Genomic DNA, 18,986 nt, shown 5'->3' with positions numbered 1-18,986 from the left:
GGGCACTTTTTAAAAAATGTCTTTTTTGAGTTTATTTTTTCTAAGCTTTGTGTGACAGAAAAAGACGAGGCTACCTTTTTTTTTTCTTCTGAAAATGGCAAGTTATTGAACACCAGAACAATTTGTGGAATGGCACGCGGTCCGGAACTTGATGAACCTGGAAGTGACAAATGCGAGACAGAAACCTTGGGAGGGAATCTGGCCCCTCCCCAAGTATCTTACACAGGTACAGACCCTTTCCACAAAATTTGAATATCATGGAATGCTTCATTTATTGCCATAGAGAGAATTTAAAAAGTTCAAACTTTTATAATTGTAGATTCAGAGCCCACAATTTCAACTCAGACCCATGACATCAGGAATTCAAATCACCATTTACTTATGCATTTATAGGCTGAGTTCTTTAATCAATCCATCATCGATCCATTTTCTGAGCCGCTTATCCTCACGAGGGTCACGGGAGTGCTGGTGGCTGTCATCGGGCAGGAGGCGGGGTACACCCTGAGCTGGTTGCCAGCCAATCGCGTGGCACATAAAGACAGACAACAGTCCCTCTTACGATCACACCTAGGGACAATTTAGAATCTCCAATTAATGCATTTTTTTTTTATTGAATGTAGGAGCAAACCCACATAGGCATAGGGAGAACATTAAAACTCCACATTGGAGGGGCCGGGATTTGAACCCCGGTCTTCCGAACTGTGAGGCTAATGCTCTACAACTGCCTCAGTGATTTGAATCAACCCATAAATGCATAAATAGTGATTTCTTCACAGTATGCTAATGTTTTGATTTGCTGATTGTGGGTTTTTTGAGTTCAAAAGGTCAATGTAAAAATAAAGTAGGTTATTTGTATATAAATTGTGCGCCCTGAATCTAATCGCTGAAAGTTTTAACATATTGAATGAACTTTCTAATGATATTCACATTTTTTGGAAAGGGGTCTCCGTGCTATCAGTTACGCTGTCTTACAGTAAACATGTATCACGTTAATATCAGTAACATTTTTTTTGCGACTTCCAACGGACCAGACTGGAAAGGAAGCAAAGCTGGCTCAACGGCAATCGGACGAGCAATACAGTACTTGGTAATGAGGATTACATGTACACATTTAAATGTTGCTACACAGGAGCGTGCTACACACTGTGCACATTTCTGGCATTTTTGCACTCAACGGCGCTCCTTAATGTGGGAAAGCAGGTCATGTGGATGTATTACAAAAAAACAAAACAAAAACCAAAAAAACGAGAGGAAATGTCTCTTGGGCTCAAGGAATTCCTTTGCATTTGATTTTCCAGCATTCAAGCTCAAGTCTGTAATCGCAGTTTCCCCCCGGAGCCCGTTGGGGTAGAACCGGACCGGGATACAGGGGCTCCCCCCCCTCCCATGTGTTGTGTCCAGGGATGTCAGCTTGGACCCGGGGCCACTGCTCAGCTGAGTCAGCTTGGTTCCTTAAGGGGATTTGAGTTTCTTGAGCCGAGACGTCCCGTTCTCGGCTTTTAGGACTCCGTTTTCATAATGTCCAACTAAATGGAGAATAGCATGATAAGAATTGGGGATGGGGGGGACATGAAAATCCAGTTAGTAAGTCTTCGGTTCGCAATTTGTAGTACTGTTTTGGTGCAGAATCCAGTCATTATGGGTAAGTAATGGACCTTTCCGACCTGTCAATCGTACAATAATAGCCAATCGGATAGCCCCATTGTCTTAGCCCCTGTTGTCCCACAAGCAATGCTGGTTGTCAGTAGCAGGCGCTTGGAAAAGTTAATGTTACGGAGAAAATGGTCCTCAGATGTGCTTAAAGAACATTCAATTCTCATGAAAGATATCCAGCTAGGATACAACGAGCCCGCTTGATACATTTTAGCCTAAAACACGGTCGACGTAGTGTCTACGATGGATAAAGGCTTGCTGAAGAGCACGTGTACAACTAAGTGGACAATATCAAACACAAGGCTGTATGTTTGAAGGTAGTTGAGACCTCAGTAGAACTCTCTTGGACAAGTCTGACGCATTTGGCAAAAAACATACCGCAATATTATCTGGAATACGCATTACAGAATCGACTTCAAACCTGTTCCGTTCAGTCGCCGTTTTGGAAGTTTGCGGGACATGGCAACTGTAGCTAACGGGGCCGAGTTTAAGGTCCATTGATTCCGAGCCCAGCCCCGGTACTCACGAGAGTCTCGCTTCATCGGCCGAAGGGATTGTTTGGTGGCGGCCTTCTTGCGGAGGGCCTGCTCGTGTCGGAATTCCCTCCAGCGCCTCAGCTGGAAACGGATAAACTTCCACAGGAGCCAAGATTGCGTCAGGTAGACCAGCAGAAGAACGCTCATCCTGAGAGGCCCCCAAAAACAGGAGAATTAGTGGCGCTCTTGCAAAAAAAAAAAAAAAAACATGAAAATTTACTTAACTGCAGAGAGTCTTGTCTCAGGACGCCTCTATATAAAATGTATTTTATTGTAGTGTTAAAAAGCAAAATAGTGTTCTTGCTTCACAACACAGTAATAATAAAGTAATTGAATGCATTGATACAGGTAGAATGTAGATTTGTCAACAATTAATTATTTTCTAGTTCTGTGACAACTACATATCATAATACCTAAAACAAGTTTTTGGAGAAATTTAAGGATAAACGTTAAATCTAGTTCGTGCCATGACATTTAATCTTTAAAGTCAACTGTTTTGTTTCGGTGCATTTCGCACAACGGGCAAATTTCACATCAAGCGTTCCGTCCATTATTGAATTACGTCATGTTTTCCCAATTGCAAAATTAAAGTTTAGACCATAAATAAACTCGCTTCTCAAAATTTTCAATCTCAAATCCAAAGTAATGGAATGCAGCCATCTACTGGTGTGTATTTGTCATTGCAGTTTGATTGAAACTTGAATTTACAGACCAGCTGAGCGAGACGCTCGTATTCGTACAAAAGCATAATTGACAAAATGTATTTGTGGCGGTTTCTCACCGTATAAGCAAAGTGTTGAAGTTCCCGCTCTCCCAGTCCAGCCCCTGATTCTCACAGCGGGCCAGACCGAAGCCGACGGCGAGAAACATGAGCGTGAGCGTCGACATGCGAGTAATCACGAAGCTGGCCGCCCACACGTCAAACCTAAAGTGAGTAAACGCGTCGCGGCGCGCAGACGCGCCCACACAGGATGCGGTCATTTCATTTCATTTCATTTCATTTCATTGTTTGCACGAAAAGCTTGAAAATTTGCGTCGACTTGCATTTTCTGGTGGTTCTCGTCGGTGAAGTAGAAAAGTCTGGCGATGTGGAAGCCCAGCTCGGACACGTACTGGAGGAACAGCAGCACCAAACCCACGCGGTTCAAACTAAACGTACCCCCACCCAAAAAAAAATATATATTATTATTTATTGAAGCCATGTGAATTTTTTGGAATTTCCAGGTCAACGAACTGCTTACTTTAGCACGTACGCCGCCAAGATGTGCATCAGATACAAGCCGATGTACTGCAACTGTCGCGGCATCTCCTCCTGGTAAGCCAACAATACACACTTGGGTCAAGTATGATTGCAAAAGTGTGCGGTACATACGCAAGATCACGTACCGTGTACTCCACACACAAAGCTTTTTCCCCACCCATTGTTTGTTTAAAGTTATTCTGTACTTTTGTTAATAAAAAAAAGTTTACAACGCTGGGGGGCCGAGTCGCTACAAACACGGCGATGCACTCCCAGCCTAGCGTACTCTACTACTAAAGCATACATTTTAAGCAAAAAATAAAAATATTTCTTAAATTATTTTACTATATAAAGTATTTAAACCATATATATATTTCTACTATGCAGTTTATTATCAGGAAAAGCTAAAAAAGTGCTTTAAAAAGCCAAATTTTTTAAGGCTTGGAACGCATTGTTTCTTTTTCCATTCATTGTAATGGGAAACATAGATTCGGTTTTCAAACAATTCACTTTTCGAACCGTTTTCTGTAACGGATTGTGGTCGAGAACCGAGGCATGACTGTATTCCTATTTGGAAATGATGGGATTTGATCATCATGTGCAGAGGTGTCAATCTAACTTTTTCAACAATTTCCCTCAGGGCTGTTATGAGTGCAAAACCATAAAGAAAACAAAAATCTTCAATCACCTATTTATACCCTGAATTTATGAACACGTTTTGGGTTTTTCCAATCGTTGTTCATGTCTGGTCATGCAAATACTGTTAATATCTTCAAAGTTATTTATAAAAAAATAACCATTTGAAATTTTAGTGCAGATTTTCACAAGAATCGTGGAAGATGACACAGATGATTTGCATTTGTGGGCCAGATAAAATCATGTGGCGGGCCGGATCTGGGCCCCCGGGCCATAGTTTGATCCCTGTGATGTAATGGAACGGCATCATATTGAAACAAATATAAACTTTTTGTCGTAAACAGACATTTGTGCAAAACAGACCGCTCTCCTTGCCCAAGAGTAAACTCAATTTAATTATTCATTAATAAATATTTAAATTCTCTCCAAAGAGGCGACCTTCAAAGTGGAGAATTCCTGGTTTATTCCCGTTAAATTCCATGCATTTCAGTTCTGATGGAAAGTTTACAACTATTAATATTCCTGGAATTTTGCTAGGCTAGATGAAATCACACACTGACCTTGCGCACTTTCTGGAAGTAGAGTTCAGGCAAAGCATGGAGCCAGTAGGCCAGCTGAGTGAGGTAGAAAAACTTCACCTGGAACCTGAATCGCATACAGATAGCAGAGCATAAACCGTAGCACGGCAAAAAAAAATGGATTTAGTTCAAATAAATCGTTCCCCACTGAGTCACAATTGGCCTCAGAATGAATGGTTTGGTCCCTTTGCATGATAAATCATGAGGTAGCTTTCTAACTAATGTGTGCACAACAACACTCCCTTTTCCACCCTCAGACACGGTGGTACAGTTTCCCCCTACCCAGATTCAAAAATGGCATGGTCCCTTTCTCATTTTGAAGCTTGAGGGATGAACCCCCGAGTTAAAACAAATGGTACAGCCCTGCCGAATTACCGTAATTCCCGGCCTGGTTACAAGCCTCACCCGGTACATTTGTAAAGGAAATACTATTTGGTGCATACATACGCCGCAGCAGTGTAAAAGCCACGGTACACAGAGAGTTTAACGCTAGCGGCGCCGCGCTAATGCTAATGCTAGCGCCACCATGCTAACGCTTAACGCAGGGCTCAGCAACATTTTTGAGGCTGAGGGCTACTTCGTAAGCACCGATTGTATGACATTTCAGACTCAGTTCATTACACGTACATAAAATATTTTTGTTTTAATTTATCGTAGTAAATGACATTGCAGGTATTTTAAAATGTTAATTCTCGTAAGCAAGTCGATTCAGAATTTAAAGGACAAATAATAGAAACAATTTGTGGCCTATGGTGTTTTTAGAACATACCTTGCGGGCACCTTATATGGTCCTTGCGGGCTACCATTCGCCCGCGGGTGACCCCTAGCTTAACACTAGTGCTGCTGTGCTAACGCTAATGCTAGTGCCGCCGCAGCTAACGCTAATGCTGCGCTAACAGGGCCAGTTAAAAAAAAAAAAAAAAAAAACATACTGGTACAAATCACTGAGACACGGCAGTAACACGGTAGCGCAGCGCTAACAGGGCAGGACCGGTAAAAGTCACTTCCTCGGCACTTGTATTCCACCAGTCTCACTCTTACCTTTTCCGCTCGCGTGCCCACTTGCGGCCATTAGAAAAAAGTGCACAAATCAGCCGCGTCACCACATAAAAAGCAGTGTTGAAAGCGTGGGAAAAAAAAGTCGCGGTTCATAATCCGGAAATTATGGTACGTCATTTTTTTATTTTTATTTACTGTGGGAGACATACCTGAGGTGAGCATGTGGATAGTTTTCCCAAAGTCTGCTGGGATGTAGAAGATATCCTTCCTGTAGCAAAAGATAACAAGAGACAACCCTTAAAATTCCTTCCAAAGAAAATAAACAAGCTCGCGCACGACGAGCAGGCGCCGCTTACCGTTACCAGGATGTAGAAGCTCCACACGCTGGACACCAAATGAAACACGCAAAGTTGACCCGACTCGTTGAACTTGGTGTTCTTGCTCTTGGACAGATGGAGTCGCCTGTTGATTTTCTGCGGGCGAGATCCGGACACGCGGCGGGTTATCAACGCCGACTCGACATAAGCGTGTACATGGCTGCGTCAGAAAAATAACCGGGCCGCGCCTGAAGCGGCTGCAGAAGAAGAAGTGGGAATTTAGAGATGCTCCGGATCGAGGCCGCGGGACTTCAACTACGCCGTCGCCGAGCGAATGAAGATTTATCTGTGCTTTGTAAAAAGGCCGTACAGGTTTTGAATAACATCTTCAAATTAACAAATGTCACCCCCCCTCCCAAAAAATAAAACCCTCTTCAGTGGTTCAATGGTCATTTTTAATCTATAACGATGAAACAATTAGTTTAATATCAAAGCATGAAAAGTATTGGCAGCGTTGTGTTATTAGCGTGTTATTACATGACGGCACATGGCGACTAGACAGACATTATTGCATGATAACAGCTCATTATAATGACAGACAGCACGTCAAAATAAAACCCTCTTCAGTGGTTCAATGGTCATTTTTAATCTATAACGATGAAACAATTAGTTTAATATCAAAGCATGAAAAGTATTGGCAGCGTTACTGTGTTATTAGCGTGTTATTACATGACGGCACATGGCGACTAGACAGACATTATTGCATGATAACAGCTCATTATAATGACAGACAGCACGTCAATATGAAGGAATCCGACAAACAGCTCTCCACGAAAACATAGAACGCGTTTACTCATACAATACTAGCATGTACTGTATTGACTCAACTGCAGAGAGGACCGAGGGAATTCAGGTAAGACATTTGATTTGTGCAAATGGATTTCGGCGTCTGTCTCAGTCTCTGTTTTACATTTGTTTCTCCGTGTTTGCATTTTTCACGCCGTTCACCTTTCAGTAGTACTTACGTCCAGTAGATACTCCTGCACGACGGCGTGGAGGATGATGGCGATGAAGAAGTAGAAGAGGACGGTGGCGCAGTCCTTCCACCCGTAATGATACAACGTCACTTCCCCCTCTAGAGGACAACGGAGGTACACGCGGCACTATAAGGTTAATTTCCTATTGTGCAAAGCAGTAGTTCTTGAAACACATTTATTGAGTCCGATCATCGATTATCTAGAGCTTTTCCGGGTCGGGTCACGGGGGAAGAGATACTTGAACTCCTCCACCTGGGGAAGGATCTCATCCCCGACCCGGAGAGCCGCACGCCGCCTTTTTCCGACCGAGGACCGTAGTCTCGGATTTGGAGACGCCGATTCTCATCCCAGCCGCTTCACACTCCGGCTGCAAATCGCTCCATTTATTGAGTCGAGGTACAGATTTGAGTTGTTTCGCAGTTCTTTCGTGCATGACAGTACTGTATATGCAAGGACCGGTACCTGGTGTCAGTGTGGTGACGTTGTACTGGGGTTGGATGAACCATATGGCCGTCTTTGCCGTTGCCTGAAAGGGAGATCAGTGGCATCGTCACTAAAACCGGCAAAGTTGCCAAAGAAAAGCCTTGCAAATTGGAACTATTTTATTTTAATATGTCTGATTGGGGAAACACGGTGACGCAGCTGGTAAAGCGTTGGCCTCACAGTTCGGAGGTCCCAGGTTCAATCCCAGACCCACCTGTGTGGAGTTTGCATGTTCTCACCGTGCCTGCGTGGGTTTCCTCTGGGCACTCTGGTTTCCTCCCACATTCCAAAAACGTGCTACATTAATTGGACACTCTAAGTTGACCCTAGGTGTGATTCTGAGTGCGGCTGCTTGTCTCCATGTGCCCTGCGATTGGCTGGCAACCAGTTCAGGGTGTACCCCGTCCCCTGCCCGTTGACAGTTGGATAGGCTCCAGCACTCCCCGCGAGCCTCGTGAGGATAAGCGGCAAAGAAAATGGATAGATGGATGTCTGATTGAGACACTTTAAGCAGGGAGTTTTGCTAATTTAGTCCACTTAAAATGACTTTTAGAAAATTACTGTTACCCGGATTGGACATCTGATATTGATGCACGTGGGAGGCCAAAAGTTACAATTGGGAGTCATCCATCCATTTTCTTTGCCGCTTATCCTCACGAGGGTCACGGGAGTGCTGGAGCCAATCTCAGCTGTCAACAGGCAGGAGGGGAGGGTACACCCTGAACTGGTTGCCAGCCAATCGCAGGGCACATCAAGACAAACAGCCACACTCCCAATCACACCTCGAGTCTCCAATTAATGTTTCATGTTTTTGGGATGTGGGAGGAACCCGGTGTGCCTGGAGAAAACCCATGCAGGCACGGGGAGAACCTGCAAACTCCACACAGGCTGGGCCGGGATCGAACCCATGTCCTCAGAACTGTGAGGCCAGCGCTTTACCAGCTGATCCACCGTGCCGCCAATTGGGAGTCATTTTTATGAATTTTCAGACAGACGATTGGAAGCAAGATTAATCAAAAATGTTACCATTTCCCAAATGTACTGGCAAATAATGGGGGGAAATGTATAAGTCCACAAATATTACTGCACTATACAACTGTTGTCCCTGAACACACTTTTTTTTTTTTTTTTAATATCTAACACATCAACAAGCATGAGTGTCTTCTTTTTTTCAGGTGACACGTCAACTTTTACGAGGAGGGAAATCCCCACCACACAGGTCAAGTTTTTTCATTTTTTTTATTTTAAGCACTCGTTAATATTCGTGCATGGATTATTTTAAGAGTAAAAAAAAATGAATTAAAGTGGTACGTGTACTTTGCGGCGCGTTTTTTTAAATGGATTTTTCTTGGGGTATTGCGGCTCGGCGGGGGGGATTGAGACGTGGCAGGGATCATTTAATATGGTCAAGCTAGCGGCGACGAAACACTTCCGTTTGTCTTCTGGCGCTTTCAAAAATAAAAGCATCGCCTCGCAAAGCGTGCGCGATTCTCGGGAAAAAGCCAGGGCTGCGCTCTTAATTTGAAGGGTTCTGCCGCGTTGTTTCCTTCTTATCCCTGCTTCGTTTTTTTTCCCTCCTTATTAAAGTGACGCGATTATTGTTCTCAAAAACGTCTAGACAGCGGAATTGTAAAGCTTTTGAACGCAAAGCGGAAACTTGCAGCACTACCTTGTGTTAAAATAGCAGACAATGGCTGTCGGAAGTAGTTCGTTTCCCCTTATTTCAGCCCGCTATTGTTTTCACCGACTGCAAAGTAATACAGCTCACGAAACAAAACCTGCAACAAGTCGTCGTCAAAGTCTTCCCGTGCGCTTTTAAAAAGTAAATTCCACGGAAAAATATGATTTGCATGCACGCATGACATCAGAAAGCGGCTGTGTAGCGCGAGACGAAGGAGTTGGGGAGGGTGGGGGGGTCAAAAAGAAACTTCGGTCCATCTTACCTCGAACATCAATCCAATCAAAATCAAAATCACCAAAGTGAAGACGATGTCGGCGTGGTTCTGGATGAGGAACTCCTGGCTGAAGAAAGGGTAACTCTTGTTTCGGCGCCGGAATGCCATGGCAAGTCGATGCGACTCTGCAATTGTCACAAATATTTTCTCGTCTTTCTGACTACGAAGTTGAACTTTTTCCCCGGCGGAGTGCGCATGCGCGTCCTCGAAAAGGGCGACTGAGAAATGCCTCACTTGAGGACATTGGCCCGGGTTCAAATTTGCATGGAAAGCCCAATGGTAAAGCCGAAGAAAAAAAAAAATGAATACAAAAAAAAACCATTTCAATGAATTAACATAAATTAAAATAAATATGAGTTACGCAATTTTAGTGGGCTAAATGCAGATATTTTGCCTACAGGTATATCAGGATACTGAATCACACTGAATTTTGCAGTGGCACAGATCGTTAAATGGAAGTTGACAATTCACAAAAATTGTTGAAAGTAAATAGGGAAAAAGGAGTGGCCCGTACGGGGATCGAACCCGCGACCTTGGCGTTATTAGCACCACGCTCTAACCAACTGAGCTAACCGGCCATGTATACGCGACTGAGTCATTTCAAGATGTCTGTGAAACAACCACATGACTGTGTCGTATATATTATGATTTATCCATCAATTTTCTTAACCTTATCCTCACGAGGGTCGCGGAAGTGCTAGAGCCTATCCAAGCTGTCATCGGGCAGGAGGCCGGGTACATGCTGAGCTGGTTGCCAGCCAATCGCAGGGCACATAGAAACAAATAGCCGCACTATGATATATATTATTCAGATAATATATGATATTATTGACGAATATTTCATATTAATGTACAAACTAAAACCCTGCAATAGCCAATTTAGCGGCCAGGCACAGTGGGTGGTTGATTGATATAAAAACGTTATTTGTTATGAAATCACTGACCCTATTCCATATACATTTTTGCACTCTACTATAAAAAGAATTTAAATATTATATATATTATTATTATATAATGTGAATTCTATATATATTATTATATATTATATTATTGAAGTATTATAATATTAATATAAAATAGAATAAAATATTCAAGATTTTGTCCATTATTCGGGACTTACTACCCAAAAGTGACATTTACATTTTACAAAAATATTTTTCCACATACAGCCAAACCTTTGACTTTTTCATTATTCATATGTAATCACTGGCAACTCAATTTTCCTTTCTTCATTAGCACAAACTGCCTTATGAATGTCTTTTGGAAACGCAAACATATATTTATTTATAGGTTATTTCTATGCTCCACCGAGGGGGAAAAAAATAATATCATATGATTACAAAATTTCAAAATCAATTACTTGCGCAAGGTACAAATGTTGCTCACTCGGACAAAGAAGTCTGCTGATTCTGAAGGATTTTCTCGAGTGTGTTCTGAACAAATTGTTGAATTTAGATTTATTTTTTTCATATTTTATAAACATAATATTTTGTGTTTACGTACCAGATGATTGGAGGTGTCTGCCGATTTTCATATTGGGCACGCTTTGAAAGCGCGTTTCATAAGTCAGTATGATGTGGAAAGGATCTTTCATCAGTTTGATCATTTTCAAGGCTCTTTCTTCCACACAAAGACCGCAAAATGTCATCGAGACACAACTTTTAGTCTCCTTGCTGACATCTGCAACCCATAAGAAAAATAATAATTGTGATAAAAACTAGTCAGCGATTCAGACCGATCCCAACATGTATTTTCTCAACGAGGGCGTTATTGGAATAGCAAATACAGGTACTCTATGTCATCTTTGCTGTACAGTCTTATAAAGGCAAAATAGCACTCATTTTTGTCATCTATAATTAAATTATCATCAACTACTTTTAAAAAAAATAATAATTATCTTGTTATTGGAAAGTAGTAAACAGACAGCATTCGGCAGAAATTCCTGCAGGTTCTTTAAAGTTGCAGTTGGCAGATTATGATTGTGATTTTGGTTCATTTAAAAATGTTCAAAGAGCAAACGTGCAAAAAGTAATCACGCGTTAAAAATCTTTATTTCGCTTGCCGCACCACGTTTGCGTTTTATTGCTCGTTTAAAAGCCACGGGTGGCCTTCCAATTCACAGTTCAAATATCATACAACGTCTGATGGCAAAATAATTGTTTTTTTTTTGTTGTTGTTTTTTTGGTGGATTGCCATATTTTCACAGCATAGAAAAAAAAAGGAAACGAAAAATGTACTTCCGCTCCAAGAAATGGAGAACACACTAAATGAAAAATTTCACAGCAGGTTTCGGCAGGCCTCACGTCCAGGCTGACACGTCGATCCAGCTCAAAAGCACAGCAAACTGATATGTTTATAGCATATGCCTAAAAATACATACAGCATATCTAGTCTGAGGGGCTCTTTTTTAAATTTCTCTTAATGTGAATACTGTACTACGTTCAAAAACGAGCGATATGGTGCTGGTTGTGCTTTAAGAGACTCGATGACTGAGAGGCTTGTGCAATTATTACAAGGTGTGGCCCGGTTACGCTATCATAAATTCTATAATTTGATCATTTGATTTATCCCAAAGGTTAAGTTTGACTTTGTAAAGGTTACAAAGTCAGACAATAAAGCAGCTACGCGTTCCAACGGCGAAATATTACCGTACTTCCTCATATAGCGTCATGGACCATTTCATTACTCAACTGCAGAGAGTACCAGATGCCTACTACTTACCATGACTTATTTAAAGACTACATTTAAAATACTTTTCTACAAACAGAAATTTCTCCCCCCCCATCGCAAATTCTTAAAACCCAAACTGAATTCCAGCTTTACAGATGCCATGTCTATGTCGATCCCACTATTTGAGGGAATACGGTACTTCATGGATGATTGCAACTCAGGTGCATCAATGCATAGCCAATTAGCTTATTAGCACTGTTAGCATTAAAAGAGCGTCAAATGGCCCCGTTTGTGTGAATTTAGCACTTGTGCAATATATTGCTGTTTCTTTGTCGCTATAATAGAGTATCTCTTTTATTATCCTTTATTTGGCAGATTATTTTTTGCTTGCCTCTCATTACTGAATAATTTTAGAGTCTTCCTTTGACTTTAAAACATTGAAGCTGAATATTGTCATGATGGAGTGACTTTCTTGAGTCAGCCAATCCCCAAACCGGTCAAAAATGTTCGCCTTCGTCTCTACGGGACATTATCAGCTGCCTCCTGGGACCCGTGAGGTGAAGGATACCGGAGGCAGAGTCCAGCACTCCTGAGTCCAGTTTAGGGGTGGACGTGTAGCGCGGCCCGACCCGGTTGATCAGTCCCCGGATGTCCCTGTGAAGAGCCGGATCGCTCGGAATGGAATTGAGACGCGCGCTCTGTTCCAAACCCCCCGTGTCCCGGTCCAAACGGGGGTTACTGGCGCTGCTGGGAGACTGAGGATCAGCGCTGAAATACAAGGTGGAACTGGACTCGGTGGGGCAGAAGTATGGCTCCGGACTGTCTCCGAATACGGATTTGCCCTCGGGCGAGCTGCGCTTGAAATCCGAAGTGGGCGACTCCAGCGGACTCTCCATCTCCAGACTGTCATCCTCTGCTTGTTCGAAGGAAGTGGGTTCGCTGACAGTCTGGAACTCGTCTTTGCAGTCCGACAGGGGTACCACGCCTTGCCCCTGAGACTCGGAGGTGGAGACGCCCTCGCCGTGTCCCCCTGCTGAGCTGGTGTTGCCTTCAGTACTCTTAAACTCCTGATTATACTCCTCCAAGTCCAGTATGGCCGCCGCCCCGCCTGCTCCGTACGCTCGGTTGATCTTCCCAAGGTCGCCAGTTTTGAGGGCCAGCCGGATGAGAAGCCAGTGATGGTGGTAGCAAAGACAGGAACTGTTTGGCCTCCCCTGGCACGTACTCGGATGCTCCAGCAGTGAACCCGCCACTCCGGAGAGGGAGAAGCTGCCGTGGTTTTGGACGCCGCCAACCGGAAGACTTTTGTCGCCGAGAGAAAAGGAGGATTCCCCTCGTTCGATGCAGGTCCTGGCCATGTGGTTGTGGTGGAGACCTTGGGCGATCTCTGTTGACTTGGGATGCAGGAAGCGGTAGTAGACAACCAGGGAGGTAGCGCCTGGTAACCATAGGGACATCAGATCATTTTTTAGTAGAACTATGTAGCAAAAACTGTATGAACACTGTAGAACTGTAGTTGAACAACAGAGCATCTGTTGTGGATAAATATTTTCAGATCAAGTAAGTGATACTGAAAATTTACTGTGCTGTGGCACTTAACGTCTTAGGACACTAAATAATTTTTCATGCTGGTTTGTTATCGCTAATTTGCATTTCTTGGACTCACCGAGCATAAAGCTGCATAGGACAGTCACGGGGAAGGTCATGTTGTCCCACGAAACTTCGCTCAGTAAGTCGGAGGCGGCCAGCAGCAAAGTGGTGTTCTCGATGAGCATGAACTGAAAGACAAGAACAAGGTCAGGCCGTCATCACGTGATCAAATTTATTATGATACCGACAAGGAGGCCAAGTGAAGTCATTGATTTGGTCTCAACTTGGATTGCCGAGCCCCAGACCTGAAATCAAACACGGACCGTCTGCAGCATAGAACGCAACACAACCAGTGAACCGGGTCTACTACTGTGCTACTATTCTTTGTCATTAGCGCGACTGCTTCTTACGGTATAAAAGCTGGCCATGCGGAATCGCGACGGCCCGTCTTTGACGTTGAGAAAGAGGAAGACGTGGATGAGCCCCAGGAGGCCGTTGAAGGCACGCCAGCACCAGGGCCCGGTGCAGATGTCGGGTTGCTGTGATACCAGCCAGAAGGAGGCCGTCAGCCAGTGAAAACCTGCAGGTCAGTGTAAAAAATAGACCAGGATGCTGGAGTTGAATCGTGTAAATGATATTCCACAAATCCCAGTTACTATTATGTACATAAACAGCTACACTCACGCTCACACCCATGGACAATTTGAACTTCAATCAACCGAACATACAGGTTTTTAATTTTACTCGTCAGACAACGAATGTGCTCTTTTAAGGTGGAGGTCGGACTGCATCAGGGATCCGCCCTGAGCCCCTTCCTGTTTGCGGTAGTAATGGATAGGCTGACAGATGAGGTTAGACTGGATTCCCCTTGGACCATGATTTTTGCAGATGATATTGTGATCTGCAGTGAAAGCAGGGAGCAGGCGGAGGAACAATTACAAAGATGGAGGCACGCACTGGAAAGGTGAGAAATGAGGATTAGCCGAAGTAAAACAGAATGAGAGGGGCGGAGGAGGAAGAGTGAAGCTCCAGGGAGAAGAGATAGCGAGGGTGGACGGCTTCAAATACTTGGGGCGTGTGGTAAGGAAGTGAAGAAACGGGTCCAAGCGGGGTGGAACAGTTGGCGGAAGGTGTCTGGTGTTCTATGTGAGATAAGAGTCTCCGCTAAGATGAAGGGCAAAATCTATAAAACAGTGGTGAGGCCGGACATGATGTACGGATTAGAGACAGTGGCACTGAAGAAACAACGGGAAGGAACAGGTGCTGAGGATGGAGCTGCCAGGCAAAGGAGCGAGAGGAAAACCACAGAAACGGATGATGGATGTGGTGAGGGAGGACATGAAGACTGCGGGTGTTAGTGAGGAAGATGCACGAGATAGGCTTTGATGGAAAAAGATGACACGCTGTGGTGACCCCTAATCGGGACAAGCCGAAAGGAAAAGAAGTACTAATGTGCTCCTCACCTGCCACGCCGCAGACCCACCAGTTGAACACCCTGGCGAAGAACATGAGGCACGTCACCCTGGCACCCAGCATGCCGGCCCTCCACACCAGCTGGCAGAGCAGGGCCGCCGGAGGCATGGCGAGGTGGCCCGGCCGGATGAGGCAGCAGGCGCGGCTGTACAGCACCAGGGCCCAGGAAACGGAGAGCACGCAAAGACCGCAGCAGTAGGCCACTGTAAAGAAAACGGAAATACTCCGGTGCATCGTTTCCTACTGGGAGCTTGCAAGATGTGCTCACCTGGGGACATGATGCCCACGTCGGTGGACATGACGATGTAGGCCTGCAGCAGGCTCTGGGGCAGTGTGACCACCAGAGCCTCCAAGAGCCAAAGTGCGGCGACGTCCGCTTGCAGCATGACCACAGCGCCGAGCTCTGCCACCGAGCAGTGCATCCGTGACACGTACCTCATGCAGTCCCACAGCCTACCAGCAGAGGAAGACATCGACACGCTTTAGATATCGCAACCTGTCTATCTGTTGGGACTCCCTGCGTTAAAGTACAGTGGACACATTGGTATCATTTATTTTGTCCCTGAATGTAGAACCTACCCCATATAGTTGTGGTCGAATGACAAATCTATCTTTTGTTACCATGAAATGCGCGAGTGGAGCCTGGGCAATGACCAAAGTGACTTTCTTAATTAGTCCTGAAAAGTACATACAGGTTTGGCAGCAACAAATGCTGCCATCCAAGCAGCATCTTTCAGGGAAGATGCCACTTAACATTCTGCGCATGTTACAACAGTTTTACATCAAAAAGCCTAAAGCATATTTTTTCCTGAAAACATCAGTTGAAATTTCTAGTGGTTTTTAACTGGATACCCTTGACACATGTCATTTCAATTTCAGAGGTGAAGACCGTCTTACCGTTTGAAAATACCCAAGTGAAGAATGTGCACGGTCGAGAGGTACCATCGCCGATCGTCGCCGTCGTCGTAGTACCATTTGACGCTCAGCAGCTGGACTGCAGTACCCGGGAGAAAGAGCCCCAGCGTGAAACCGGCCCACCGTGTCTCGTCGTTCCACAGGTAAAACCCGATACAGTAGATCACTGCAAAATGCACATAAAAACAATAATAAATACACCAGCGGGAGGGTATGAAATCACATTTGCTCCACCTAGTCCAGATATTTTTTAAATTACAGCTCCCCGTCAACTCTTAAACCTAATAACGAGCAGATATAGAATATTTGGCCAATGTTAAGACCTCATATTGTACTAATTTTTGTAGGACCCAACAACTGCGGTGAAATTAGTTAAATTACACAAATACTTGAAAACAGAATGGAAATACAAGCATTTTCCAGATTTTTCAACACCCTTGTCAACGTATATTTGTATGCCGTGCACCATCACGCCTCACCGACGTGAGCTGTCCTCTAATTTAGGAAGTCTGCCATGCAGGAATAGACTTGGTTACGACACGGTTATTAATCATTTACCTTTAATTAAACAAATGCTATCGCACTATGCTTATCAAGGACGACGAAGGGCTCATTTTTTTGTTGTTGTTATGATAAGTGGGATTAGAAGTCCTGTGACGCGACGACCCCTGCGCGGCGTTAGGTATCGGTGTTCAAGCTTGGTTCCAGGGACTGAAGTGATACTTCACATTCACCCTCCACTTTCGTGCGCTGTCCTTGGTCCATTGATTTGCTGAGTCAAGGACTCGTCAGACCTGTTCTCAATCCAGGATGATTGTTTTACACAGTTTTAGACAATGAGACATGCTAGCACACGTAAATAAATACAAAGTGTCATGCAAATCAGAAGACAAAACCCCCGTCAATGCTTGTTAGTGCTCTGCTCATGGAGTTCGATCTTTTTTTTTTTTTATAAATTACATTTAGTTACAAACATAATTCTATGGTCTAAATAGTGTGCCAAAAATGCTAGCACACACTGACCATGTTGCTCAAGATTATGAGCTCATCTTGCTGTCCAAAGGTCATGATAATGATCAATGGATATAAAGTTACCCAAGTATAAATCATATTTGTTCTTTAATGCACGAGCTTTTACTTCCTTTCCTCCGGGGCACTCCACTTTCCTCCCACATTGCAAAAAACATGCAACATTAATTGGACACTCTAAATTGCCCCTAGGTGTGATTGTGAGTGTGATTGGTTGTTTGTCTCGATGTGCCCTGCGATTGGCTGGCGACCAGTTCAGGTTTTACCCCCCCTCCTGCCCGTTGATAACTGAGATAGGCTCCAGCCCTCCCCGTGACCCTAGTGAGGATAAGCGGCGAAGAAAATGGATGGATGGATATACTTCAACCTACAAACTGAACAAAAAAAAATAAACATCCCTCTGAGCATCTGACAGTTCCTGAAAACAACATCTGAAGTGCCGGAGCGACCTCGCAACTAACCTGACCTAGCCCCATGTGATTTTAAGGGGTCCTTCATCCATCCATCCATCCATCCATCCATCCATCCATCCATCCATCCATCCATCCATCCATCCATCCATCCATTTTCTTAACCGCTTAGCCTCACAAGCGTCGTGGGGAGTGCTCGAGCCTACCCCAGCTGTCAACGGGCAGGAGGCGGGGTACACCCTGAACTGGTCGCCAGCCAATCGCAGGGCACATCGAGACAAACAGCCGGACTCACAATCACACCTAGGGGCAATTTAGAGTGTCCGATTAATGTTGCATGTTTTTGGGATGTGGGAGGAAACCGGAGTGGCCGGAGAAAACCCACGCAGGCACGGGGAGAACACGCAAACTCCACACAGGCGGGTCCGGGATTGAACCCAGGAACTCAGAACTGTGAGGCCAATGTTTTTCCAGCTGCTCCACCGTGCCACCTTTTAAGGTGTCCTTAAATTCAAATGTAAGTTTTATTGCAATTATTCCAATAATGAGTACTTTTAAAATAATTGTACTGCAACAAAGTCCATCTAGGAAGTATCACCCACCTCGCTATCAAGGTAGTCAATATTTCCCACATAGACTGGCAAATATAACATTTGACATTCTTACTGGTAGCTGAGGACCCCTAAAGGTCAAGTCCTCGAAACCTAGAATAGAAACCTGCATCATGTTAGCATCGTTGTTGGACTCGTGGTCGAATCAGCGCCCTCACCTAGCTGCAAACACGCCCGCATTCCTTGCAGCAAGACGTCACACGCAAAGTCTAACATGCAACTGTGCTGGATATGAAAAAAAAAAAAAAAAACATAAATCGACGTGCGCGCGGTCTCCGTGCATCGACGGCCCACACTTACGAGCGCTCCTCTCGGCCGCGATGACCAGCGCCGACACGCCGAGCAGCGCCGCCTGGCACCAGGCGATCCAGCGCTCGCTGCGCCGGGCCGCCGACGGCCTCCTGCGGCCCACCGCCTCCGACGTGCTGATCATGGGAGGCTCGGAAGCGGCGCCGTTATCCTGCGCATCCTTCGCCCTCCCGGTGCGTCCGCTCCTTTCTTCTCCCGCTGCTCGCCTCCTGTCAAAAATAGATGACGTCACCGCGCACTTTTAAAGGGCCACGCTCACCCGCGCCCCCTCCCCCCACCCATCTCCCATCCCCTCGTGAGAAAATCATAGCTGCATACTTTGAAATGTTCATTTATAGTCTTTGCATAGTTTTGTGCCGCTACTTCATAAAATGCTGCGTGTGACTTTCGTTCCTTGTGCTCGGAACACTCAGCTGGACTCGAATTGCAGCTTTGGAAAGGTATCAGGTGGCCCATTGTCCAAGCAGGCCATATCCAATGATATGATGGAGGAGCACCTCCGGTTCCCTTGCCATTCGCCGTGGTGGAAAATAACATCTGCTTCC

General features: G+C 44.7%; 2 protein-coding genes and 1 non-coding gene across 5 annotated transcripts; all 3 read right to left on the bottom strand.

The window, feature by feature from the left end:
* Positions 1-6: 6 nt before the first annotated feature.
* On the bottom strand, positions 7-11,008 carry tram2 (translocation associated membrane protein 2). Of its 3 annotated transcripts, none has more exons than XM_061811548.1 (12): positions 10,938-11,008; positions 9,423-9,559; positions 7,459-7,522; positions 6,985-7,094; positions 5,999-6,115; positions 5,852-5,910; positions 4,626-4,710; positions 3,431-3,501; positions 3,234-3,338; positions 2,971-3,114; positions 2,180-2,337; positions 7-1,526 (listed from the first exon to the last, which is right to left on the bottom strand). In XM_061811548.1, the coding sequence occupies exons 1-12, from the start codon at positions 10,966-10,968 to the stop codon at positions 1,453-1,455; spliced, it is 1,155 nt and encodes a 384-aa protein (XP_061667532.1). In that variant the 5' UTR covers positions 10,969-11,008; the 3' UTR covers positions 7-1,452. The 3 variants fall into 3 exon arrangements, with proteins under 3 accessions (XP_061667532.1, XP_061667534.1, XP_061667533.1); XM_061811550.1 differs by lacking the exon at positions 10,938-11,008 and adding an exon at positions 10,821-10,853; XM_061811549.1 differs by lacking the exon at positions 10,938-11,008 and adding an exon at positions 10,795-10,816.
* Positions 9,939-10,012, bottom strand: trnai-aau (transfer RNA isoleucine (anticodon AAU)). Its single transcript has one exon. It is a non-coding gene; the product is annotated as a tRNA-Ile (tRNA).
* Positions 11,009-11,242: 234 nt separating the features above from the next.
* On the bottom strand, positions 11,243-18,842 carry xkr5a (XK related 5a). Its single transcript, XM_061811666.1, has 7 exons — positions 18,433-18,842; positions 16,065-16,248; positions 15,436-15,620; positions 15,158-15,370; positions 14,105-14,274; positions 13,771-13,882; positions 11,243-13,542 (listed from the first exon to the last, which is right to left on the bottom strand). Exons 1-7 carry the CDS (start codon positions 18,563-18,565, stop codon positions 12,602-12,604), a joined length of 1,938 nt encoding a protein of 645 aa, XP_061667650.1. The 5' UTR covers positions 18,566-18,842; the 3' UTR covers positions 11,243-12,601.
* Between the last annotated feature and the right edge of the window lie 144 nt (positions 18,843-18,986).

The sequence above is a fragment of the Syngnathoides biaculeatus genome, chromosome 23, assembly GCF_019802595.1.
Source record: "Syngnathoides biaculeatus isolate LvHL_M chromosome 23, ASM1980259v1, whole genome shotgun sequence".
Classification (NCBI taxonomy): Eukaryota; Metazoa; Chordata; class Actinopteri; order Syngnathiformes; family Syngnathidae; genus Syngnathoides; species Syngnathoides biaculeatus.
The sequence above is the reverse complement of the archived record's forward strand: the minus strand, read 5'-3'. Positions and strand labels throughout refer to the sequence as shown.